Here is a 27,321-nt window from a genome sequence, read left to right on the forward strand (position 1 = left end):
GAATTACTGCGTAGAAAATGGCAGATTTTTGTTAACAAACGGAAGCACAAATTTTTTTAATAATGGTAGGCTGTGTAGGGCTTAACTGAGTGTAATATCTGATGTGTTATGAGTGGGAACCTTAAAAAAGAATGTGCTTTCTAGCCTGTAGCTGTGGATCAGCCACCATGCAAAATATTCGAACTTCAGAACATCCATTCGGTGCAGATTGTGCCGCGAAAGCCCAGGATTTTTTTTGTTCATTGTCATTGTCACCCTGCAGCTCACATTTTGTGCTTTCGGCCTTTTCGTTAGCTACCTTTTCCTTCGTTTAACATGTAACTTACGCACATCTTTATCTAGAAGTTATATCCCCAGTGTTCCATGCATTGGAATGTTATTATCCTCGTCTTCAATAAGCTATTATAATTTTATCTTTTATTCATGTATAAAAATACTCAGTGTTTAACCATTCCTTGGGCAAATTCTTCAAATCGCCGAAAGTTTCTTATTCATAGCCCAATTTCGCCGCTCTTCCTGGCGTCTAAGATGCCTCGCAGCGCGCCTTATATAAGTTTTGTCACCTGAATCCTTGTGTTATATCCGTAAGATTGACTTCATTCAGCCTACGGTAGCGCCATTGCAAGGGACTATGAAAGCTCGCTCGCCCATTCTGTTTAAGAGTACAAGGTAGTAGTGACATAGAGAGGTGTGTCCATGCTCGTTCGCAAAGTTGACGCCTTATTCCCTTTACCTTTTTCCTCCTTCTCACCTTCTCCCATCCCTCCATCAACCTTTGGGCCATCAGCATGCCGCATCGGCTCAGAAAGTGGCTAAGGGCATAAGGAGCATTTTATCGACGGTGCGATTACAGCCGAACGCCTCCCTGAACTGCGACTCGCATAAGAGAACAGCGCACGACTAAACCGAGTAAGGGAATTTCAGACAGAGTAAGAAATTTTGTTATTTCTTCAAATAAGGTTTATTCATAAGTGCTGTCTCCAGCAATGCGCCATTTAAGCCAACCTTTCGTGAAACCTCGCCGAAAACTGACTCCTAATCTAGATCACTTCAGCAGAATCTCCCTGCAAGTGGCGCATATGAGGGGCGGTGACAATGATGCCCCCGGATAGCCTGCAAAATACCTGTTGCCGCAATTACTCATTTTACAAACGCACCACGACTTTAATCCTAAATTAAATAAAGGAAACTGACACTACCTTAAACAGGAAAAAAGGTTTAGGAATATGAGATGGGAAACAGCCACCGCCAGATTATTACTTCCGGTACAGTTTTCTTAGCATTATTGCTTTATTCATTGCAGGTTAAATGCTGGAACGCAAAACACGGCTGTGGAACTGTGGTGGCGGCTTCCCTGCTCTCCCAGCATTCCCAGCAAGAATGTCGACACCACTCTGCGCTGTGCCCCATGTGTTCGGCCTCTGTACTTTGCAACGATGTGTGCGCACACCTGAGATCGGACTGTGCAACACCGTCGACGCCTCCTGCACCCGAGTCTGGCCATCAGATTAGGAACACAGAGGGCGCAGCTCCTTCAACATCATTCCAACGAGTCATTCAGCAGGAGACGGTGGAAATGAGAACCAATGTAGGACAGTTGGTTACTGATGTAAAATGCCTTGATGATAGATTGAACGAAGTTTCTCACGGGATAAACACATTTAAAGAAGTTATCAGAGGAAAAGTTCTGCAAGTAATGACCCAAATTCAAGAAAGTGTCACAACAGGTGTGCACAAAATCGCCAGTGATAACGAGCAGTTGAAAAAGCAGTTGATAACGTGGAATGATAACTTTTCTAGAAATCTAAAGGCGGTGGAAGAAAAAATCAAGCATGAGTTGGCTGCCGGAACGAGAGAGATACACGACAATTGCTCGCAAATTGCAGCATATATTCATGAAAAGAAAGATGAAACACTAGAGACTAGCGAAAAGACTGTGAACCGCGTTAAGACATTGCTTCCCTCCGATGAACCACAAGGAGAGCATGTGATCATTGATGTCAAAGGAGTGAAATCTCTCGAAGAAAAAGCGCTGAAGATAGGCTGGGCTGCGTACGAGACCAACCAGGTGTACCTGTGTGGCTACTGCATGGTACCTGGAGTGGAATTCGTTAGGGATAGTCAATCAATGCACCTTCATGTAAGGATGCTCTTGCAGAAGGGTGACAACGACGACGCTGCTGAGTGGCCATTCCAGCACAAAATACGGCTGGGGATAATAGACCAACGAGAAGGCGTGGCGCGATTCTTCGTTGAAATTAAGCCACACCCTGAATGCACACAGGTGCATAAGCCTACAACATCAAGTAACCCAACAGGTTTTTTCCCATATCCGTCGTTTAATCTTCGCGTTATCAGGGACAACGGCTACGTGTTCAAGGACACGCTTCGGATTAAATGGGAAGTGCTGCCGTGAGCCTCGCTGGCAGAAGGCTTCGGATGGAAGCTACTCCTTTCCTCTGGCATCAATGAAAGCATTTCTTTGTTAATGCTTAACCTATCCAGCATGAAAAACCTCGTCCGTCTATTCTATTTCTTTCCTAAGCGCGTCTTGTAGGGTTCTTTTCTGTTAGTCGGCTCTATTATGAAGAAATTGGATTGCAAAAAAGCCAAGCGACACATTGTCCTAAGTAAAGAATATCTATCTGGGTTATTTTAAGCCCTTTTTTAATTCATATGTTTGACCATGTATAACTAGATTTCTGTAAGTGGCCCTGTGGGACCCGCACCGAATAGAAAGCAGAAAATGTTTGAAAAATCGAAGTGTATGCGAGTGAGAAGGATAGACGGTGCGTAACGAAAGAAGAAACGGCAGGAGTGCTTCATAAGGCAGCCTTTAGAAGAAGTATACAGTGAAAAGTAACTTCACATTATGTTCACTTTGTTCTTTTTTTTTTGCTTTGTCAGTGGCATGTACTTCAGCGTCACTATCGGAACACGCAATGCAGCAGGAGCTAACCTGCCGCTGGTAACCGCTTCGGTCGTGGAGAAAATAAACAAAAAAAACATATAGTTCACGAGACGCATGCTTCATTTCATGCTCACGTTGCCTTTGTGGGTGAGCCAGACCCATTAGGCAAATAACATTTACAGGTGTATGATTTCCCGCAGAACGCTAACATTCCCGTCTGATAAAATTTAGCAGGAAGAGCAGTTTCAAAATCACTACTAGTCATACTGAGCACTTAATATTCCGGTAAATGCTCAGTTTTTCACGGTGGTCCGATGGTTAAAAAAGCTTACCGAATGGCAGCTTATTTATCGTATTGCCCGAAATCCTAGCTTTCACGAACTTGACTGCATCGAGCTACTTCTTTTTAACTCTGGTAAGCAGTTCGCGTATCCGCAGTGGAAACGAGGAATGTTTTATTGTAATTGTTTTGTGCTACAGTGCAGGTTTTTTAAGCAGGACTTCAGATTTCACCTTAGGAAAAGTTAAAGTTCTCTCAATAGTTGTGCACATTAAGGTCGAGATATAACGATCACTCCTTGCCAAACCGACCAGTACGTTACGTTCGACCATCTCAGATTTGTTGAAAAAATCCTGAAAACTCACCACCACGATCGCAATGCTGTCCTGAAATATTTTTGTCGCAAAAAAAAATATTCATGAGGGGGGCGAGGTTTGAACATTTCTGAATGGCGTGAACTACAAGCACCGATCAGTAGTTGATAAAAATAGAATTTTAGAACACACTCCTGTTATAACGTGGTTATACGTATACCTGTTATACTTATACATCTGAATAGAATAGGCTGTCAACGTCGCGTCTGCGTCAGTGTCTCTCTTTTCAGGCCGCCGTCCCAGCGTGCTCGGGCGTGGGGGTCAATAGGCGGCCATGCCAACACAACTCCGTAATTTTTAATTGACATTGCAAAGATTCCGGCTTTCCATGTGATTCGAATCGTCTAGTTTGATACACTTCATCATCATCATCATTGTCCTTATAATCATTACACCAACTTAGAGTTGCAGATATGTCAATTGTTCAACGTAACTGAATGCTGTCGTTTACTTCGACAAACATCATAGCTGCATGCAGTTTTTTTTTTAAAGTTGAAAGCACTCTATCTGGTCGGTTGAGTTTATGTCATATCGGCAACTGAGGCTAGCATGCGCAAAGTGCAATTACAGCGCTATAACATGAACATTTGGTCTGACCTTTTTCTAAGGATGTGATTGCTTGTCTCTCTAGAAAATCCAAAATATCCCACACAGTGATAGTGTTTACTATGAGTTAAGACCAGCATTGAGGAGCGCAAGCACTCGCGATTTCACCAGCAAAGAGGGGCTAAACGCATGCCTAAAGTGCTCAATGGCGTAGATATCAAGCTTCGAGCTCATTTCAATAGAAACATTAGCACCAGGATACTGAAGTGACCTGGTTGATGCGCTATCTGGTGCACCCCCGGCGACTTGCTCGCAATATCGGAGAACCTCCTAGTCGTTACTTGTCTGCATCACCAGGAAAAAGAGGTAGCCTCCTCTTCAATAGAAGTGTGCATCACCAGCTCCAACAGATAGCGTACTGTATGTTACAGCGGAATGCAGCAGCAGGAGAGCTGTACAAGAAAATCATTGGAGGTATACTATTATCGCGACTCATTTTTCGATAAAACATGCAGAGGTAACAATCAGCTAACTCTGCACTAAGACGCAGCAGCCTGAATGAGTTTGATAAGTTTGCTGGGTAAGGGCATAAGAAGCAGTCACAAGATTAGAAATAAATGCAAAGCCTCCTTCAAAAAGGAAACGCTACGACATGCTGTTGCTCTAAAATGTACCCCCACATTGTAAGACTGGTCGATATTCATTGGAATCGACATTAACATGTTTTGCCTAATTAGACTACTTCAAGGAGATATAAGTCATTACTGCCATGTGAAGATTATCTGCCTACCAACATATGTGATAATTATTTCTATTTTTCCTTGACTAGTATGTACACAATGTCAGACAGATTTCGTTTTCAAAAGCGGTAGCACAACCAACCGGTATATTAACTTGCCCACATTTGTTTCGCTTAAAGTAGATAGGAAAATATAACGTACCTTGTTGTTCATTTTAGTTCTTTAATTGCAGATATTGAAGCACCATTTTGAGCTATAGCAGATGTGGCGGGTAAAATGTAAGATCAAATAGTACAGAGGTGAGCGAGTTTGAGAGAGTGCTTGAGTGGCCATCTCTAAAGCAAAGAATCCAGGTGTTCAGACGCACACTGCATCTGATACAGTACTCGTTCTAAAGTAAAGCTGCACAGACCTACCAGCGATAAAAGCCTCGGCAATGTGCTGCTAAGAGAGCAACTGTACTGATAGTTATTTATTTGTCCCGCAGCACACTACTGCGGCGGCCCATGGCACGGGCGTCTGCAGCAAGGAGGTTGAACTGCAGTCTGTTTGTCGCACTGGTCGGCACATGCGCGTGTGCAGCGGGGATAGATATCACCGCACGCTATAACGTAGCGTGATAACATTGGGGACCGATGCTCTTTGTTACATTTTATGACTAGGCTTCAAGGCTATCGAAGAGAGCTCCCTCCTTGGTTTATTTTTTTCCTCCATGGCCTTTACCTATAGTTCCTCGTAAGTGGGTCAAACAATCAGGAATGATGATGATGTTGGCCAACTCCACAGGTTTGGGGTTTTAATTTTCGAGTATTGCATGATTTACTGTACTCTGCACAGCTTGGCGCATGGCATTTACTGCACGTGTGCACACCTTGGGAACAAAGTCGCAGCGGTGGCTGAGTGGCTATGGCGCTTGGCTGCTGTCCCGAAAGACGCGGGGTCGATCCCGGCCGCCGTGGTCGAATTTCGATGGAGGCGAAATTCTAGAGGTCCGTGTGCTGTGCGATATCAGGGCACGTTAAAGAACCCCAGGGGGTCGAAATTTCCGGAGCCCTCCACTACGGCGTCTTTCATAGCCTGAGTCGCTTTTGGGACGTTAAACTCCCATAGACCAACCAAACCTTGGGAACGGCGCGTGCGCAGCGGGGATAGATATCACCGCACGCTATCACGTGGCGTGATAACATTGGGGACCGATGCTCTTTGATACATTTTATGACTAGGCTTCAAGGCTATCGAAGAGAGCTCCCTCCTTGGTTTATTTTTTTTCCTCCATGGCCTTTACCTATAGTTCCTCGTAACTGCGTGAACCAATCAGGAATGATGATGATGTTGGCCAACTCCACCGGTTTGGGGTATTAATTTTCACGCGTTGTTTGGTGTATTGCACGGGGCACTGCTTAGCGCATGGCATTTAGTGCACGTGTGTACACCTTGGGAACTTGCGCGTCAGCGCGCCGTCGTCGAGTGACATGCGAAACTTGTTGTAAGCACGGCAGCGCTGCCGCATCGCCTCTGTTTTGTGTGTGTCTACAACACACCATTGGACACCTTGCACGCTCTTTGCCCGAGCGAGGTTTGCTGGCAGTCTCGCTAACGCAGTCATTTGTGTGCTACCTTGATTAATTTTGGCCCCTGCCTTTCGCGATCCTCGCTCCTGCCTCACGTCCGCACCACAATATATACATTACGTTTCACCTAAAAATTTGCACAATTTTTAAAAATAGGCTTAATGATTTAGCGGAACGCTTTTATTGGCATTGCATTGTGAGTGGTGTTCCACATCGGAATACTGCTAAGGCGTGCTAACTAGCAGGCTCGTTAACTAATACTCATAAGTTATCTCGTTAGCTAATAATGTTAGTCTCCCTTTTTATTGAGAGAGGTGTAGCTCTCCGTAATTATTATGCATATCAGTTTTTTTAATTTCGAAAAATACCCTCATTTTCGCTAAATTGCGCCGAAATGCATGCGCTTTCGGGAAGCTTGCAGGCAAAGCAAACTGCTCAGTGCTCGTAACTCGCAAAATAACCAAAATATCGGAGTTCATTAGCAAAATAAACCCCTTCTCCCGAGGTCCAGTGTGTTTGTACTGACAGCAGTACACAGGAAGCATTAAGAAAATTGTACCAACAATCTGGCAACAAATGTTAACAGAATATGCTCCTTCAGGTGAATGTGACTGCTGTTTGTTTCGCGTTCAAGGTTGTTTTGGTCACGTAGATATGTTAGGCTAGACTACTTGATTAATTTAAGCACTTATTCGCATGATCAAAACATTCTCGTGCTTTCTAGTATATTTCTACCGACAGCAGAAATAGAAAGCTTATGAACATTCTATCAATTTTGTCATCAAATGTTAATAGAATATGCACGGCTAGGAGAATGTGACGGCTCATATTTTTTTCGCATTCAAAGTTGTCTTAGTCACCTTGATATGTTAGGCTAGGTTACCTGATTAACTTAGGTATTCATCCATTGAAGAAAACGTTGCCTCGGTGTCTAGTATATTTCTACTGACAGCAGCACATAGAATGCAGCACAATAAATTTTATCAACTTCCTATCAACAGAAGTTAATAGAGAATGCTCAGCAAAGCGAATGTGACTGATAATCTTTATTTCTTGTTCAAGGTTGTTTTAACAGCTTTGCAGTGCTCGGCTACAGTACGTTATTATTTTAAGCGTTTATTCGCACGACCAAAATTGTTTTTTTGCTTTGTAGTATATTTCTAATCACAACAGTGCATAGAATAATGTAAGAAAAATTATTAAAATAGAATATCTTCTGATTTAAACTGGTTTTGCATAGTCTGATTTGATTCCAAATGCATTTGCTACGAATAATGTTGGACGCCTTTCGATATAGCGAAGTTGTTACATAAGGCCGCCATGGTCGCTGAGTGGTTATGGCGCTTGGCTGCTGGCCGAAAGACGTTGGTTCGTTAACGGCCGCGGCGGTCGAATTTCGATGGAGGCGAAATTCCAGATTCCTGTGTACTATGCAATTTCAGTGCACGTTAAAGAAACCCAGGTGCTCGAAATTTTTGGAACCTTTCACTATGGCGTCCCTGATAGCATGAGTCACTTTGGGACTGTAAACCCCCATAAATCAAATCAAATGGAAGTTGTTACATATCTAAAACTGATTTCTCCAAGCACTCAGGTAAAAGTTCGTCATGGCTATGGGAACAAGATAGTTTTAATGACCTTAAACACCCTGCAATTTGTTGTTTTACTGCTTTCAATGTGTCAAACTGCACCAAGATTTTCCTAGTAACGTTGTATTGACAGGTCTATATACAGAGAAACAGAATTCTACTAGCTTTGTATTAACACAGGTGCATACAATATTAAATTATTTATTAGTAACTTTTTACTGACAGGTGTACAGCCCTCCTGATTTTTAATAATATAGCGAGCCTCGACCAAACTGCTTATAAGCGCCATATAACGGTGATATGCATGCAACGCGGCGAGAGTTTGCGCACGAAGAGAGAGCATCGTCTGCTACGCTGTTCTTATCACGAGCACATACGCCCTGCCACAATATCTGTTCGCAAAAAACCGGCCAGCAGCAGAGCCCATGTGCATGACTAAGATGTGACACTGAAACGTTTGAAAGCTGCGATGCTTTTTTTTTATACCGCCTAGGCACTGAAGAACTGATTAAAGAGCTGGTTGGAGGCCCTTTTATCATGTTCGAACCTCGCAGAGGGCTGCTCAAATCAGAGGGTTCGGACTCCATGCAACAATTTCCAAGTGCTGCTGTATTTCGTTCCTTTTATTTCTTCTTAACTCTAGTTCGCCGGTGCGGCGTGCCGTAATAGGAAAAGAAAGGGGGACAGCAAGTGTCAGCGCCGCATATTAGTCAAGCACATGTGCTGTACTGGCCGCCTGTTTTTTTCGAACACATATTGTGTCAGGGCTTGTGTCCTCGTGATCGCAGCCGCGTAGCAGACGACGCTCTCTCTTCGCGGGCGGACGCGAACTCTTGTCTGTACGCTTGTCGCCGTTGTAAGGCGCTGACCAGCAGTTTGGTCGACGCTCTCGCTATATCATTAAAACGAGGAAGCCTGTACATACGAAAAAGCAACATTCTACCAACATTTTATTAACAATTCTTGATAGAATTTAATAGTAAATACAAGGTGACTAGTGTAAACAAATTGTTAATTTATATTTAAAGAGAGTTTATAGCTATATTTGTAAGGGTTATGAATAAATAAATATTAAACCCTAGATAAAAATTTGGCAAGCAAATAAAACTTGTCTTGCAGAGAAAGCCTACATGACAGTACAAACATCAAAATCATCATCGATGGTAAATGCTACCTCTATGAACGCTTTCTCGCATGAAGTTCTAACTCAATGGCGTTAGAGGCTCCGCTACGCAGGACCGGTGTCGGCATTGTGAGTGAAAGCTCCCCAGATAAGCAACATAGGTGCGCAGCGAAGGTCACGTGACCTTGTGGCGTCGTCACAACCTGCCCACTGGATTGTGAGCCAACTGCGCGCCTTGGCACGTGGCAACGGAATTAATGATTGGTAGCGAGAAGTCGACAAGCAGGTGGAACGTGGGCGCCGCGAGCAACACCGATGACATCACCTGTCATCGCAGGTCATCGCAGGTCATCGCTGAACAGCTGCCCCTCTGAGACAGGGGTAGCATGAAAGACTCCCACGCATCTATGAATGCAAAGTCGAAAATCACCATTTCCGAATATAAAGGCGTTAACCCAATAAAGCTATGCGTACCATCATACCATCACCGCAAAGCTTTAGTGTCTCTAAACATTGTTCGTTTCTGAAATCTTTCTATGTACTGATTTGTTGACTGCATATGATATTTATTTTCTGACCGGTGAATTCTATGGTTTACTTTTCTTTGTAGACTTCTGATCTAAGCCAATCTTTTGTTACATAATGCTTATTCCTTTTGCATCTTCTGCCTTTTCAAGCTCTATCATGTTCAAGAAACAGGAATGCTTTTAAGAATTTTTGCTGCCTGCTGTGTGTTAGATTGATTTGTCAAATATGTGTGTGAATGACACGTCATGCTGCCTTGAACTGTAGGGGCGCAAGGTCTCTGTCAGGCGATTTTGCCTTTACGGTTGCCCCCTACACGGAAAGAATCCGTGAATTTATAATCATTCGAACATTCAATTTCCCTCCACTCTGCTTTATTAATTTCCTGTTAATTACTTTCCTATTCCCGTGATGCGTATTTAAAACCACAAAGTGACTGAACACCCATTAGATGAATGCCGTTAGATGACGTTCTACGGCACACCGGCGGTATTACAGAATGTGCTACGTCCACCGCTATGGACGAGGGTGGCGGTGGTGAAAACTTTCAAGCATCGCTTACACGCAAAACATAAATACCCACGAGAGCAGCAGATTGTACAGCAGTCACCGTAGCTCAGTTGGTAGAGCACCGGATGCGATATTCGGAGGTCGTGGGTTCGGATCCCACCGGTGGCATTTTTTTATTGCGAAAGCAATACTGCACGAGGTTTCCGCTCTTGGCCGCCGTGTCGGAGAATCCACCATTGACCTTAAGCTTGACCTATGCGTGACGTCATACCAGCTGTGGAAAAGCGGGGCCCCGACTCGGCTGGTGTCGATCGTCCCAGCGAATCCTCCATGCTGCAGCTGCACGCCGCTGCCGCGAGGGGCGCTCGCTGTACGTGACGTCATACCAGCTGTGGAAAAGCGGCTCCCCAACTCGGCTCGTCGCAGTCGTCCCAGCGAATCCTCCACGGTATGTCGGATGATGCGCATTAGGTGAAGCTGCAACGATGTGCTGCAGCTAAGAAGAGCGGCGTGCGGAAGAAACGGATGAAGAGCGGGAACAACGTTTAGCTAAACGGCGTGCATTTGTAGTCGTTATGGGGAGCGCGAAAGATACGCAACAGCGACAGAACGAAGCGAGGAAGAGACAACGCGCTCAAGAGACGCCAGAAGAACGCGCCGCAAGACTCGAGAAGCGTCGTAACGAAGATGCGGCTAGAAGAAGTGCCACGTCCCGTATTGGCTCTTCAACTGCGGAAGAGACCGCTTTGAATTCTCGAGAGCGTCGGAATGAGACGCAGCGTAGACGACGTGCCAAGGAAACGAAGCTTTCGCCATTCAGCTAGGGTTAACCAGAGCTAAACCACAGCCAATTTTTGTTCTGCTGCTTTTAAGTAATTTTCTTTGAACCAATTGATTGGCACTACAAATAAAAATATACAAACATTCCCTTGCGCACCTTGGTTTCGGTGACTGTTGGCTTCCTTCATATGTTTGCGAAACGAGCCCCTCATTTCATTTGCCTTCTCTCTCTCTCAGCGTGTGTATATATATATATATATATATATATATATATATAAGGGCCACAAATGGGATTCTACCGCAAGGCGGATTTAACGTTGATGACGGCGGAACTTATCCCTCATCCGTCAGAGCAACTGTGGTCAAGACCATTTTCCCAATCACCTCACCAGAAGAGCCGAGCACCAGGCCGGGGAAGTCTTGTAGCCATTGAAAACCGGTGGGTACCCGGCGGCACTGGGTATCGAACCCAGCACCTTCCGAATGCGAGGCGGATGCTCTACCACAAGGTCACGCTTCGGTGCTTTGCGGCTATTTACAGGTCTACTCATCTTTTACGCGACGTCACACTGCGCTGATAAGCGGCATAAAGTAAAACGCAAAGATCGGCAAATGCTGCCAGCCTGCTCACGGTATGGCAAAAGTTTCCCGAAAATTATTCTGCATCGACGGAACTAAGACAAGATGCTAGACGTAGGCCTGGTAGACAGGGCACCTGGTGACAGTGTGTTCAGCGTGAACATACCTAACACTCCTAAGGTAAAAAAAAATATTTTTGTCTTCTAGATGAAGTGCACTGGACGCTAATGGGTCAGTAAGATTACGCTTTCTCCTACCAGGCCTTCACTTCCGTTTTTTTGCAGGCGGTAATGCTTACCTGCACGCTGGGTTACAGTACATGCTGTCCTGCACTCGGTAGTCTAGTCCCAGATCGCGTGCATAGAGGCCACTGCTTTTGAGTGTATACCATTTGTTTCAGGAAAGAATAAGCAAATCTCAGAAAAAGGTTTTCGGAGCTAAAAATGTGGCTGTTTCAGTGCGGTATTACCAATGTAGGCTGACACCACTGAACGGGTGACTCGTCTTAAGTCGTGGGCTGGTTAACTAATTTTTGATAATTAAGTGTTTAACATTTACAGTAGACGCCTAGTTGGAATTAGATTTGTAGCCGGTCGTAAGTACCGGCTGTAGCCGGCAGCATGTATTCTGGCCAGGAGTGGTGATAGTAAGGCACGAGACGTCTTAGAGGCCTATCACATCAGAAGAAGAGTAAGTGGGTGTGTCAGTGATCCATCTTTGAACCTTGTTAAAGCTGAGATTTCATATCTTAAACGGCTTTGTTGATCGCACGTGAGATTTCTGTTTGCGCATGCCTAGATTTTCTGTATACCTGCTCCCTTTTCAAGGAATACAGTCAGATGAAGTTAGCGCTCGTTCTACGTCGTTCTTCTACTGTGCGTGTTTTTCCGGCGCTACTATTTTCCTTTTTGGATCTAAATGAACCATCTAGCCCAAATAGAAGTTGTTCTAAACTATAAGTAAGTAATAGCTATATCAATTTTGAGCATTTAAAAAACGCGATTACATTTGGCACTGTGACTCGAAAAAATTAGCCTTTTTGGGTTAGTTACGAGTACTGGAGAGGTTGGTTTGCCTGCATGCTTTACAAAAACGCATGTGCCTTAGAACGATATAGCCAGAATTGGTTGGTCCATAGAGTCTAGTATAATCGTGTTTTCCAAATTGTAAAAAGCGATATGGCTATTACTATTGAACGCGTACAAATCTATAATTCCAAATAGTTGCCTAGTTGTGTGGGATGGCTAAAAAGGTAATTGTCAGAAATTAGTTAACCAGCTTATTAAACACAATACGCCGGCTTTCCAGTGTCCGCCAACACTGGTTATATAATGCCGGAAAGGCCATAGTTTCACCCCAAAAAGCCTATTTCTGAGAACTGCTTAAGGTCTTCCCTAAAACACCTGGCATGTGTACGTGCATGCCCGATAGCGGCCCAGCCAGCAGCGGAATCTCGACTGCCACTCGACGGTCGGCCAGCAAGAAGGAAGCCGGTGGTTCCTCGAGTTCTTCAATCCAAACTGAAATCGTCTTACACTCAAAGTGCGATCGTTCACTTGATTCAGATCCGCCACACGGACGGGAAGCAACCGGCGGACGCGCACCTCGGCGGCAAAGTTTTAAAAGGGAAACATTAGCACTCAAAGTTACAACGGCACGGACACTTAGTCAGCGGGTGGAAACTTCCATGTGCAGCACTGTGCAGCAAAAAAAAGACGTAAGCGGAAATTTATTCCATAGTGGCCGTAGGCAAGCCAAATAGAGCGTCATATCGTGGTCAGGACAAGCGTATAACCAGCAGAAAAAAATTGGTTTGGTTTGAGTTATAGCGGTTTAACGTCCCAAAGCAAATCAGGCTATGAGACACGCCGTAGTAAAGCGCTCCGGAAATTTCGACCAGCTGGGGTTCATTAACGTGCACTGACATCGCACAGTACACGGACCTCTAGAATTTCGCCTCTATCGAAATTCGACCGCCGCGGCCGGGATCGAACCCGCGCCTTTCGGGCCGGCAGCCGAGTGCCATAACCACTCAGCCACCGCGGCGGCTCCAGCAGAAAAAGAGATTCCTGGGCGAGATTCGAACCACCACCGTCAAAAATGAGGCAGCTTCTAATGCCGGCCACTCCAACAATTTATGCCGGACACTTATGCCGATCACTTCGAAAATCACCAACGTTATTCTTCGTAACCTCAGTCATGCGCTTATAAAAACCATCACCTGCTTCTCCAATGCTGCACATTGGGAGAAGGACATAGTACCTCAACATTGGCGTGATGCCGAAATTATCATAATTCCCAAGCCCGGCTAGGCGCCGTCACCCTCTATGTACGGGTCATCCACAGCCGCCTTCAAAATTATATTAAAGACAATGATCTCTTCCCCCCCCCCCCTTACCCCCTATGGTTGGGACTACCCTTTCACAAGCTAGCAAAGGGACAGGAGCATCAACTTGACACCATCATAAGGGGGGTATACAAGACGGCTCTTAAACTCCCTTAAAACATCTCCACGGAGCGTCTGCCACAGTAGGTACTTCAACACCTTTGCGGAACTAACGCAAAATAATGTCTGCATCTCAAACACTAAGGCTTCAGAACACCCAAGCTGGACGAGATATCGTTCGACGAGTAGTCACAGTTGCGGACATCCGCGCACTAGATGCTCCATTCTCTCTAGAAAAACAGCACACGAAATACATCAGCGTGGTACCGGTACCGAAACATGTGCTTAAAGACGTTCACACAGGCAGACGACGAGCGCGAGTATCCTACCTATGCCGACGCCTAGCCAATTCCCCGAACGTGGTTCATGTTGACGCCGAGCCATGTCCGGACCATGACAAGCACGCAGTGGCGGCAGTGGACCACCGCTTCTCCACTCTATTCACTGCTTCCGTAGGAGCCGAAAAAGCAGCGGCCGCGTATACAACCACCGTGCCCATTACCTTTAGGCATTACGAGTCCCAAGGCCAAAGCGCTCATGTGATCACAGACTCGCAACACGAATGTCCAAACTTCCTGAGAGGCCGAGTTCCCAAGCACGGCAGTCCACTCATGGGCACTACATCCCTCACCAAGCACCACCAAATCACCTGGACCCCAGACCACGAGGGACTGGAGGGAAATGAGAGGGCACCTGATCAAGCTTGAGGAATCATCAACAGAGCGGGGCCACAAGCCGTGTCCGCTTTTACCCCTTCCGGCTGCAGCGAACGCCTCGAGTTTCAGCGTCTTCAAACACACACTAACCTCCACCTGATAGGAAATTAGCCACCCTGATATGTCGTCTCTTGGCGACAGATATAGACGACCAGATTTCCAAACTTCTGTAGACTACATTTCATACACTCGACATTATACTCCGACACCTGTCCCTGGTGCCAGGCCCGCCCTACACTCTTACACATTTCGTGGGATTTCGGGCCTAACAAAACACACTACAGGCGGGAAACACGTCTTTTGAGCGGTGGTAAGCGCTGCGGACCAGTGATTACCTGGAGAACCATTGGGCTCTCATACAGCAGGTCCGCAGTGCAGCTCAAGCCAGTGGAGCCCTGGAATGAGGGTCCCACCCATAAACTTGCCCAACTCATCCTCATTTTAAAAAACTTTTTCCTCCTCCTCCAACGCTTCCAACGAAAATTGGGCCACCGCTGCTGGGTTATCGCGCTACGTGCGTGGACAGGAATCGATCAGTTTTACGCATCAGTTCGCAACCAGTCGCCAGATTCGGAGTAGTTGAAACCGAAACTGGCCTTAATTTCCTACCCGGGACTCAGTGCCTGCGATGCAATATTCAAACAGGGTGTCTCAATTAGTATTCCGCACCAAAGTTTAATTTCGACCTTTACGCGATGAAGACAATCTTGTAGCGACAGCCACAATGGCCAGGAACTTGCGATTTCGCTGTGGCACTCCTGAGGAGGCACAGCGTCGTTGCCTAGCAACGGCTGTCGCTGGCAGACGCCGCGCGCTCGCTGCGCCATCTGGCATGACGTCACACCACCCGCTTCGCCGCGGAGCTGCCCTTACCCGCCCTTTCTTTTACCTGCCTTTACGTGCTAACCAGCGTATTCGGCAGCGCTATCTATAGGAGACACTGAAACCCCCGCACATTCGCTGAATAAAAAAAAGAACATGTGTCAAGGCTGGAAACCGAACCACGGCTTCTGGCGTTCGAAGCGGAGAAACTACCGTTCCCCTATGACGGCTCTGTTTTTTTTCTTTATTGCATGGAAATAGTGCCGATAAGAAAAGCTTCAGCACGTGTACGCCGAAAAACACCAGGCCACCTTAGCCCTGCATGACCCCTCCTTTCAAAACATCAATGTCTGGGAGCCACACACATGCATCCAGATAGGAAAGCCAGCTAGGCAGCTCTTGCGGGGCAGCATATACTCGCGGCTCAGGGCTTCATCATGAATAAAGGCGCATGTAGTGAAAGCATGGGATTCGTATATTAACTCTTCCGATCCAGTAGTCGCTTAGGTTTCACTACGTATATCATGGCCTAACAGAGCTAGGCCAACAGCAATTTTTGTTTTTGTTCGCTTGGTTCCTTGCGGAAATAAAAAATAAACGGCTGAGCTACGGTTTTAAAGGAGCTGGCAGTTGCAGCATTAAAGATAACTAAATTCAAACGGCCGCAGCAGGCGATACGTTCCGCGAAAGGCAGCCGATGCCGCTGTGATAGCCGCCCTTAAGACCGCCCACAAAAGAAAACAGATAACAGCCAGCACGTCGAGGGGTGGAAAATTCCAGTTTTTCATTCGGTGTGAAATCGATCGAGCGTGAAGAGCGATGCCGCCTGCAGCTTCCCAATACACTCTGGTCGGCTTCAGCCCGGACCTCGACTGGAGACCTCTGAGTTTCGTGAAGCCCATTCAGACGAAAAGGGTGTGCAGCGCCTGCGGACTGGTGCGCAGGAAGACCGCGTTGCTGTCTTGCGCGCACGTGCTGTGCGACTCCTGCTACGAGCAATGTGACCAAGAAGGCTCCCACGTTTGTCCGCTCGACGGCCATGAGTGGCACAAAGAAGAACAAGTCTACTGGAGGGACCCTCCTCCGGAGCGGCTCCTGAGACAACAGGTTGGCCACTAAACTTCCACCCTTTTCCTTTATATTGTCCTCATTCGTCAATTCCTCCCTTTCTTTCGGCAAGAGAAAGTCTTACAATGTCTATGAAAGAATGCACAGTGAAACACACGGGAAAAGAAAGGAACAGATGGAACCACTCGCTTTGACTGCTCACCAAACACCTGCCCTCTACTGTACTACAATGCCATAATGCGGGGTGCCGCAGTACTGAATTCTTCGCCTGTTATTTTCTTGTCCCGCGTTTCGCGCTCTGTTTCGCCCGTAAATATGTACCGAACTGCATAGGTATCTCCGTTAACTTGGGATGTCCACATGGAGCATTTAGCAGACTATACGATGACCGAGGATTGACGAGAACCTACTCCCCTTGGCCGGCGCGGTGGCGGAGGTGTTTTGCCGATCGGCTGCTGCCCCGAAAGACGCGGGTTAGAACCCGGTCCCGGCATTCGAATGTTGATGGAGGCGAAATTCTGAAGGCCCGAGTGCTGTGCGATCTCAGGGCCCGTTAAGGAACCCACGGTGGTCCAAATTTCCGGAGCCCTTCATTACGGCGTCCCTCGCAGCATTGGTCAAATTTGGGACGTTAAAGGGAAGCTGAAATGGTTTTCAAATCAAATGAAGCGCTTTCGTTGAGAAGAATGGACCTTCAAAATCATGTGTTTAAGTTTGTTCTTGATTCTGTACGCAGAAAGAGCTGCAATCGCTTCTTAAAAGCCCGCCGCCGGCACGCCCTCGTCGCTTCCGGAAGCGCCGGGTGGGGGACTTTCTTCTTTAACTCCCTCCTTCTCCCTTCCATTACAGTGCGGTTCAGGTGTCCAACGATATATGATAGATACTGCACCATTTCCTGTCCCCAAAAACCAATTATTATTATTATTAACTGACGCTTTTCAGGGAGAGTCAGCCGGCCGTTCGGGTGTGTCTGCTCCCCTGTGGCTTGCGCTTTGGGGAACGGCCGATAAACGTAATCTTCTGCCCGTGCCGTTTACTTTCTCTGGTTCGTGCGTTCTGTTTAATGCCTGAAGCCTGAATACGAACCAGTTTTCGCAAGGTAAATCTTTCGAACAGCGCTCACCACATTGCTTTGTAGAAACCGTCGGTTGTTATCCCCCAGCATCTTACACATTAACCCGTTAACCAGAGAAAGTGATGGTACTCATCATACCGAAAATGACCGTACAAAATAAGTGCATCAATTTTTCACTTTTCGTTATATTACATTCTTACTTTTGTCTAAACTTTTGCCTCTTCAAACTGGTTCACATTCATGCTCAGCTAAAGACACTTCTAGCACTGCCTTTCTGAGGCAGTCTTGAACTCTTTTCAGCCTGTTTGGCACAGTGTTCCTGTCTGATTTTTCCTAATTTCTTGCACCTCCTGGCAGCAAAAGCAATCCCCTTAATCTTACATCGGAGCGCAGCCCATGCAGCTGTACCTAATTGAACAAAAACCGAGTATATCAACCCGCTATACTTGACCAATACAAACATTTGCAGTCATGAACGCTTGGTCATGACTGGCAATCGACAATGGCACCGGAACGGCAAATCGTCGAGCCGTGGTACGCATATATCCACCACAAGTAATTCTGCTCGTCATCGCCATAGGCAAAAGCAGCAACTATAACTCGCAACTCACTACTTTTGATGAGCAGCATTGGGATCTCCGAAGCATAGCCATAGCTATTTTATTGTTCAAAATCGTGTTCAGCATGTGAAAAAAAACGTGCTGGGGTAAGTGCATATGTTTCGTGGTTGGACCGTATCCCGCACATGCGGCAGAAGGAATAGCGCGCACGACATATATCTTAGTCGTCTCGTCTCCACGCGCTGTAGTACAGCAGTTAATCCACTCCAATTCATTAAGTTTGGCATTGTGTAGTAGTTCTAAAAAGCCTTCGGGTGTAATTAGGCACGTCACTATAAATGAACTCACAAATTTTTTTTAGCTCGTGGATGACGTCATGATGCGACCAGACCCAATCGCGGGCAACAGCACCGTTAGCTCGGCGCACTGAGGCGACGGCTGCGCGTTTTCTTCTAAAAAACAGCTTTTTTCCTTTATTTCCGCCCTTTCTGAGTGACATTTTTTTTCAGTGGACTAAAAACTATACACCAGGAACTCATTATTTTTGAAAAGTGCTTCAGCTTCCCTTTACCCCTATAAATCAAAAAACAACCTACCAGCTCCCATCCCCCTCGAAAGGCTGGATTGTAGGATCGTTCCAACAGCAATACTGGGGACATGGTTTTGTATATCTAACCTTAGTACAACCCGCAGCAGTAAAATGTCTGAATATCTAACCCTCGGGGAAGGCTGATATGTAATTTTCTTCGCGTTCCTCACGACCAAAGTTAATCAATGTTTTTCTGTTTTCCAGTAAACGATAGCATTATTGAAACAAGTGCTACAGGGCAACTTTGTCTTCGTTCTATGTTTCCTGCGAGATGTGTTTTTCGTTCAGTGCTTTGTCCTTTTCGCTCTTTGTTGTCTGCGAGCAAACCATCTAACCAAGAAAGAAATACGTCCACACCATGCAGTAAGAGAAAGAAGGAATAATCATGCTCAGTTGCGCATAATTTCACACGCCGATGGCGCCGGCACCAAGGGTGGCAGTGGTAACGAGCGCACGTAGAAGGGGGCTGACAGACTACGATCTCTCAAGCTACAGCTTTCTCTGCAAGTGCCTACTATTGTTGGTTTTACACAGAGATGGCCGTGAGAAGGCGGTGAACACTTGGTCGGCTGGCGGTAGCCAGATAAAATAAAAAATGGCTGGCTTACTTTCTCTTGCAGTTCAAAGCGGTCACAAGGTGTGAATGAACGCTGCTGTCGTTTTCGGAGCATTATGAATCCAGGATATACATAATGTACAAAAGAAGCCACAATATGGAGCGATGAAAGTTACTCGGATGTCTTCAAGGTTTCAACAAAAGGTGGACAGGCATTTCTGCTTTATTGAAGGCGCCCTTGCCTTTATTGTGGCCCAGAGACTTTGGTCGTAATCTTAACTACATGCAGATATGTCTAGCAGTTAAAGTTGAATTGTCGTGCGCAATAGTGTTTTGGATATGTGATGTTATTTTAACGCGACAGCGTTAAGAAGCTTGTGTCTCCAAAAGCCGGTGTCGTTGGCGTCGGCCGTGATCGAAAAATTCCACCTTCTCCGTCTCCTCCTCCTCGCAGAGCCTCCCGATCGCCTCGTTCGGGCGCAGTGGGGCTGTGCGGGCACGCTGGAATCACGCGGTAAGCGGCGAACAACGCAGCGCACATCCAAGGCGCGTTCACCACGAAGCGCGCGACTTGCTCCCCGTTCGCTCGCAACGGAAGCTATTCTGGCGTTCGTGGCAACGGGTTTATCGAGAACGATGTGCCGACGAACTAGCACTGCAACTTGAGTCCCGCGCGTTTCGGCTAGGCGCAGGGCAGCGCTTCTACGTGGTTTGCCGCTCCGTGCGTCTGTTTCACCGTACGTAGCAGTGAGATTTGTCTGACGGGCGAGGCGTCGCGCCGAATGGTCGATGGCGTTCCGTGGACTCCCCGGCAGCCCTGCAACACGCTGTCGGGTTCCACTCTTAAAACCAAAGCTTAAGCGTTCTCCAATTTTAGTTTAGTTTGTAAAGTAAACGCAACGATGGTTTCTGAACGTTCTTACCTGCGATATCCGACAACAAGCTTGATGTACTGTGTTAATTGGCTGTTACATCCTGATGATCTGAATGCTTGGCGAGCTTGATGAGATAGATTGAAGGGTGGAGGGAAAGCTCCATTAATGAAGCCCTGAATAATTTAGGATTTTTTTCTTGTTTTTCACGATGAGGCGTGGCCTTTCTATTTTTTTCTGTTTTCTTTTACAATGAAGCGAGCCTTATCTTATTTCTGCTGTCGTGGCCCAACGCAGTGCGGTACAGAAGTACAGTGTGGTGCAGCATTTTGGCAAACAAAGCTACTGGATACTCGTGTCGCCACGGCTGTTAATGTGGAGGTACAAAGGTACTCTTTTTCAGGTTGCCCTAGTAACGCAAAGGCATTATGCATACCGTGTCGCAGAAACCGGGGGTCGGCGCTGCGTGCGAAAAATCCCAAGATGCGTCGCGCGTCCTTGAAAATGAAGCGGAAAGTGAGCTCTCGTTGCAGAGTCCAACCGTGCGGCGCTGGAGGGATGTGACGTCATCGCTCGTGTTGAACAAGGAGCAGGGTGTGCGGTATCTGACATACGTTTCGGGCAGTGCTCTTTACGCTTGCAATGTGTTGTCTTTGTCAAATGCTCCTTTTCGTCAGTGTTCAACTGACAGCTCTTCGTACTTAACTCTGGAAGCTGCCGTCGTCGTCATCTCTCAATCGTGCGCATGAGAGCGCGTCAGCCTGCATTTCTTCCCTTTTATTGTCCATGGTTACTGGTAATTTGGCAATTTAAAAAACAAACCGCGCACGTTACCGCATTATACCCTCCAAGGGGAGAATAAGTATCGCCCTAATTTTTTCACCCGAATTTTGCACATTATGATTGTGCGACAGCAGCTTTTAGAAACAACGAAAAGAGAAAAAGAGCATGCAGTGTATCCCAGGTCCAGGATAATTGCAGGGAAAGAGTTACCAATTTTATCGACGAATAGTACTCTCTTCCGCTTGAGGCAGTCGTGCACTCCTGCGATAAATGTATTTTGGCACGTGGGAAAGCGTGCCATAACTGCATTCTGTGCCTCCTAAAAACCCACATTCCCAGTTTCGTCTTTCAAAAGAATGCATGCAGCCTCACTCATACCTCAAGTGCGCTGGAACGTAGATAGAAACCGGGGCCAGATACCGCTTCGACATCTGGCTACCGTATGCCCCAGAGGCGCCTTGTTGCGGGAAGCAGATAGCGTGCGGCCAATCATGGCGCGGTGATTCGGCATCGGGGCTCAGTTTCCACGATTATCAGCTGCTTCCGGCCTATAAGAACGGTGGAATAACAAGTCCCTCGCGATCAATGGGGCCAACTCTAATCAAGGAAGGAAAAGAAATTGGTTTTTGAAGAAAGGAAATCGTGCAGTACTTATCTCACATATGCCGGTGGACACCGGAACCGCGCCGTAAGGGAAGGGAGGAAGGAGGAAGCGAAAGAAAGAGAGAAAGAGGTGCTGTAGTGGAGGTCTCCGGAGTAATTTGGACCACCTGGGGAACATTATTCTGCACTAACATCGCTCAGTTGGGTTGGGCCTTCATCGAAACGCGGCCGCTGCGCTCGAGTTCGAACACGGGTACTCTGGCTCAGTAGAGGAGCCGCATATCCGCTGAGCCACCACAGCGGGAGCGAAGGACTGGAGAAATACAATTTAATGTTCACGTGAGAGAGACAATAACAAAACGTTGGATTACTCCTGTGCGCAGCTTCGGAGTAAGCCGCAAGCCTTCTGTCTCGTCTTAGCACCAATAGAGCGTAATAATTCGCTCTTTCTTGTTTCACGTGGCGTTGGTGTTCTTTAAAATGTCTTTCGCAATCTTCGATGGCACCAGCAAATGCTGCGCCGCAGACTTTGCAGAAAATTTCATAAACGACGCTAGCGCAGCGTATCGCCTCTAGCTGGTCTTTCAATCGGAAGAAGTTGTTTTTTGGTTTGCTAGAAGGACCATGTGCCACTTAGACGTTGCCGTCAGCTGAGACACTCACGAATATTTCGCTGATATCAAGGTTTTATTGTAAACGGAGGCTTCGCCCGTTAAAGTATGACTACGGTGGAGAGGCTAGAGCTCATGGCTCGTGCCATAGGAGCATCTGGGTTCGGTACTCGTCTCTTGCAAGACACTGGGAAGGTCAGTTTATATATATACCTATAGATATTTCCAGCGCTCGTTTCCTTGGGCTAAAAAACAGCTCCAAAACAAGGCTGAATGGCGCCAAGGCATCGATTTGCTTCCGTCTGACTGGGCCTGATGGTAGCGAATTCAGACCCCCCTCCCCCGTTGTGGTTAGGTTTTCTTTAAGCACACGTCGTTATGCCATTCATCCTTAGGTCGACCAGGATACCGAGGAAGCCGAGATATTATTTACGACTAGATTTCGTAATCTCCCGACTATAGACCGCGCCTCTGTGCAGCCGTTACGTGTATTTATATTTAAGGAGAATATTTATTTATGAACCGTTTGCGGCTTCGGTCCCTAGCACTATTGCGTACACGTCAGTTCTTGCAGGTGTAGAGTGTGATAAACAGTGTTTTAATCGGAAACATAGCGACCGTTGTATATCAGTGATACAGTTCACTACTTTTCGGCTTTAAGGGCTAAACTATCAGCGCTTGATGCATTGTACGAACGTTAGGGTGATTTATGATCAGCTACGTATATTAGGTTCCTGGGAAAGTGTGCCTGCAAATATTTTTCGAAATCAGTGTGCCAATAAGTGCCATTGAAGACGCATGAGATCGGCCAACTATAAGACGGCAAAAAGCCAGTCCACAAGTAGGAGTGCAAAAATAATCAACGTAGGTATAGTGAGAATCTTGTTTATTTACTTTTTACATTCAAGCATCCTCAAGCTTTCTATTCTCACATAGGAAGTCGGATAATTGGCCGCAAAAAACTTTCTGAGAAAAACGGCGACAATAATGCATGCCATTAAGCATATAGCAGAAATTCCCGAACCAGAATTCGATTTTATTAAGCGCACAGAGCGGTAAGAACCGGAAGAAAAGTATAGGAATACAATTTTAGGAACTGCGGCATCACTGAATCACACACACACACTCACACTCACACTCGCACGCTCACTCTCACACTCACACACTCATACTCACACTCGCACGCACGCACACAAATAAGGGAACTAAGTTTGCAAGAAAAATAATCGTGTCATAAGGAACGTCTGGGGAGGTGGTTGCTATCAGCATTCGTTTGAAATAAAAAATTATAAACGGCGTTTGCGCTACAATGGCGAGATGCAGCCTTGTGGGCTTCACACGAAAAGCGGTAGCTGGAGGAATAAAGGAAATATAGCCTAAAGAACGACACATGTTTTTTTAACGAGAGCTAACAAGAATATTTTTTAGTAATGGCAGGCTGCGTAGGGATAAATTCAGTTGCGTCGGAAATGTTTTGAGTGGGCAACGTTGACAAAGAATATGCTTTGTAGCTAGTCCCTTTAGATCGGCCGCCAAGCAAAATGATCGAACTGTTGAAATGCAATCTATGGAGATTGTTTCTCACAAACTTAGAATTTATTTTTGTGCATTATCACTATGTCACACGGGTCCAACACGGCTGCTCAGATTGTGTGCTCTCGGTATTTTTTGTGAGCTGTCTGTTGTTTAGCTTAACATGTCACTGACACATCTTAGTCTAGAAGTGTTATCCCCCAATGATCCTTGTTTAGAAAATTTAATATTCTCAATTTCAGTGAGATATTATAATTCATCATTTAATCATATCTAAAAATATTCGAGGTTTTACCATTGCTCCAGCAAATTTTTTGAGTCACCGAAAGTTTCGTACTCGGAGCGCAAGTCCGCCGCTCTTATCGGCGTCTAAGATGCCTTGTAGCGCTCCTTATATCAGTTTAAAACACCGGATTGCTGTGTTATATCTCAAAGACTGAGTTCATGCAGCCCACGGCAGCGTCAGTACACAGACCTTTGAAAGCTTGCTCGCCCATTCTGTTTAAAAGTACAACGTCGGTATGAGACAGACAAGTGTGTGCACACTCGTTCACACTGTTTTCGCGTTAACACCTTCATCTTTTCCCTCCTCCTCAACCTCACACACGACTCTATCCTCCTTCGGGCCATGAACAATGCCACAAGGACTCAACAAGGGGCTAAGGTTAAAAGGAGTCCTTTAGCGTAGGTACGATTGCAGCCGAAAGCCTGCCGGAACTAGGACGGACATTAGCGCGACTTAACCGAGTAAGGAAATTTCAGAAATGGCAAGGAAGTCCGTTCATCCTATATGTAACGTTTATGCTTGCGTGCTGTCTTCTGCAATGCGCCATTTAAGTGAACTTTTCGTTAAACCTCGCAGAAAACACTGCTAGGCTGAATCACTTCAGCAGAATCTCCATGCAAGTGGCATATATGACGCCCTCAGAAACTTTCCTGCAAACACACCTGTTGCCGCTACTACTAAATTTCCTCACGCAGCAACACTCGAATACTAAGTAAGTACCTCTAGGCAGTTAGAAAAAGTAAACTGAGACCACCTTCAACAGCAAACAAGGTTTAGGAATATCGCACCCTAAACTGCTGCCGCCAGATTATTACAACCGCTACAGTTTTCGTATCAATCTTGCTTTATTCCTTTCAGGTTAAATGCTGGAACGCAAAACACGGCTGCGGGACTGTGGTGGCTGCTTCCCTGCTCTCCGAGCATTTCCAGCGAGAATGTCGACACCACTCTGCACGGTGCCCCAAGTGTTCGGCCTCGGTTCTTTGCAGCGATGTGTGCGCACACCTGAGATCGGACTGCGCAACACCGTCGACGGCTCTTGCACCCGAGTCTGGCCATCAGCTCAACAACACGGAAGACGCAGCACTTTCAACATGTTTCCAACGAGTGATGGAGGAGCAGGCGGAGGAAATGACAGTGCATCTAGGGCGGCTGGTTACTGATGTTCAACACAACGGAGTTAGACTGAACAAAATGTCTTACGGGATAAACACTTTTAAAGAAGTTATCAGAGGAGAACTGATGCAAGCAACGAGCCGCATTGAAGAAAGTGTGACAAAAGGTGTGCGCGAAATCGCCAGTGATAACGAGCGGTTGAAAGAGCACTTGATAACGCGCAATGATAACCTTTCGAGCGAAGTAGTCTCACTGAAAAAATTGATTAAAGATGAATGGGCGGCCGCAACAAGAGAGATCTACGACAATTGCTCCCAAATTGTAGCATCAGTTCATGAAACGAAAGCTGAAACTCTGGGTAATAGGGAGAAGACTCTGGACCACATTAAGACATTGCTTCGAAGAGATGAACCACGAGGAGAGCATGTGATCTTCGATGTCAAAGGAGTGAAATCGCTCGAGGCAGAGGCGCTGAGGAAAGGCGGGGCTAGGTACGATAGCGAGCAGGTGTACCTGTGTGGCTACTGCATGTCACCTGGAGTGGCATTCATGAAGGATAGTGAATCAGTGCACCTGCACTTGAGGATGCGCTTGCAGAAGGGTGACAGCGACGACGCTGTTGAGTGGCCATTCCAGCACAAAATACGGATGGGGTTCATACACCCAGGAGAAGGCGTGGCGCGTTGCTACGTTGAAATTAAGCCACGCCGTGAACCTGAAAGTGTACAAAAGCCTACAACATCAAGTAACAAAGCATTTTGTTTGGCTCTTCCGTCGTTTAATCTTCGCGCTCTCAGGAACTACGGCTGCGTGTTCGAGGACACACTTCGGATTAAATGGGAAGTGCTGCCGTGAGCCTCGCTGGCAGAAGGCTTCGGATGGAAGTCACTCCTTTCCTCTGGCATTTATTACAGCATTTTGTTGGTAATTATTAGCCTAAGCAGTTAGAGGTTCGTGCATTTTATTTCTAATGTGAACAGCGCCTAGTAAGCTTATTTTTTTTTAGTCGGCTCTATCATGAAGAAGTGGCATTAATTGCAAGAAAGACACGTGACGCAATGTCCTTAGCAAAAATCTTTATCACGGTTATTTTTTAAGCTCTTTTTTCTGCTTGCGGTTGACTGTGGATAACTAAACCTCTGTAATTGCTCCTGAGTAAGCCGCACCGGACAGAAAGCAGAAAATGTTTCTGACAAATAGTAGTGGATTTGAGTGAGAAGGGCAGACTGTGTGTAAAAAAAAAAAACGGCCTGAGTGCTTCATAACGCAGTCGCGAACCTGGACTACGAACTGGAGGAAATAAGCTTACAGCAAGCAGTAAATCCACATTACGTCATTCTTTATTTTCTTTTGGCTTTTCGTATTCAATGTATTTCAACGTCTGTATCGGAAAGCTCAATGCCGCTAGAGGTAACCTGCCACTTTTAACCCCTTCGGTCGTGAAGGAAATAAAACAAGAAAACATTGACTTAACGAGATGCATGCTTCATTTATTCCTGACCTTGTCTTTGTGGGTGAGCGTGTCCTATTGGGGAAATAACATTTACACGTGTACGGTTTTTCGCAGACCGCGAACATTCCCTTCTGACAAAATTTAGCAGGAACAGCAGCTTCAAAATGACTACTGGTCATACTGAGCGCTTAGTATTCCGGTCATTGCCGCGGTGGCTGAGTGGTTATGGCGCTCGGCTGCTGGCCCGAAAGACGCGGGTTCGATCCCGGCCGCGGCGGCCGAATTTCGATGGAGGCGAAATTCTAGAGGCCCGTGTGCTGTGCGATGTGAGTGCACGTTCAAGAACCCCAGATAGTCGAAATTTCCGGAAGCCTCCACTAAGGCGTCTCTCATAGCCCCAGTTGCTTTGGGACGTTAGACCCCAATAAACATAAACAGTATTCCGGTCATCACACGGTGGTCCAATGGATCATGAAGCTTACCGAATGGCCGCTCATTTATCGCATTGCCCCAAATCCTGGCTGCAACGAACTTGACTGCTTCGAGCTGCTTCTTGTTCAACTTTGGTAAGCAGTTTGCGTATCCGCAATGGAAACGAGGATGATTTGTTGTTATTGCTTGGTTCTACAGAGCAGGTTTTCCATAACAGGGCTTGAGAATTCACCTCAGGAAAAGTTAAAGTTCTCTCAATAGTTGCGCAGGTG

At 46.3% G+C, this 27,321-nt stretch overlaps 1 protein-coding gene across 1 annotated transcript; it reads left to right on the forward strand.

The window, feature by feature from the left end:
• The first annotated feature begins 16,331 nt into the window (after window positions 1-16,331).
• LOC144103591 (TNF receptor-associated factor 6-like) lies at window positions 16,332-26,614 on the forward strand. Its single transcript, XM_077636266.1, has 2 exons — window positions 16,332-16,619; window positions 24,907-26,614. Exons 1-2 carry the CDS (start codon window positions 16,332-16,334, stop codon window positions 26,017-26,019), a joined length of 1,401 nt encoding a protein of 466 aa, XP_077492392.1. The 3' UTR covers window positions 26,020-26,614.
• Window positions 26,615-27,321: the final 707 nt, after the last annotated feature.

This window comes from Amblyomma americanum, chromosome 9 (genome assembly GCF_052857255.1).
Source record: "Amblyomma americanum isolate KBUSLIRL-KWMA chromosome 9, ASM5285725v1, whole genome shotgun sequence".
Classification (NCBI taxonomy): Eukaryota; Metazoa; Arthropoda; class Arachnida; order Ixodida; family Ixodidae; genus Amblyomma; species Amblyomma americanum.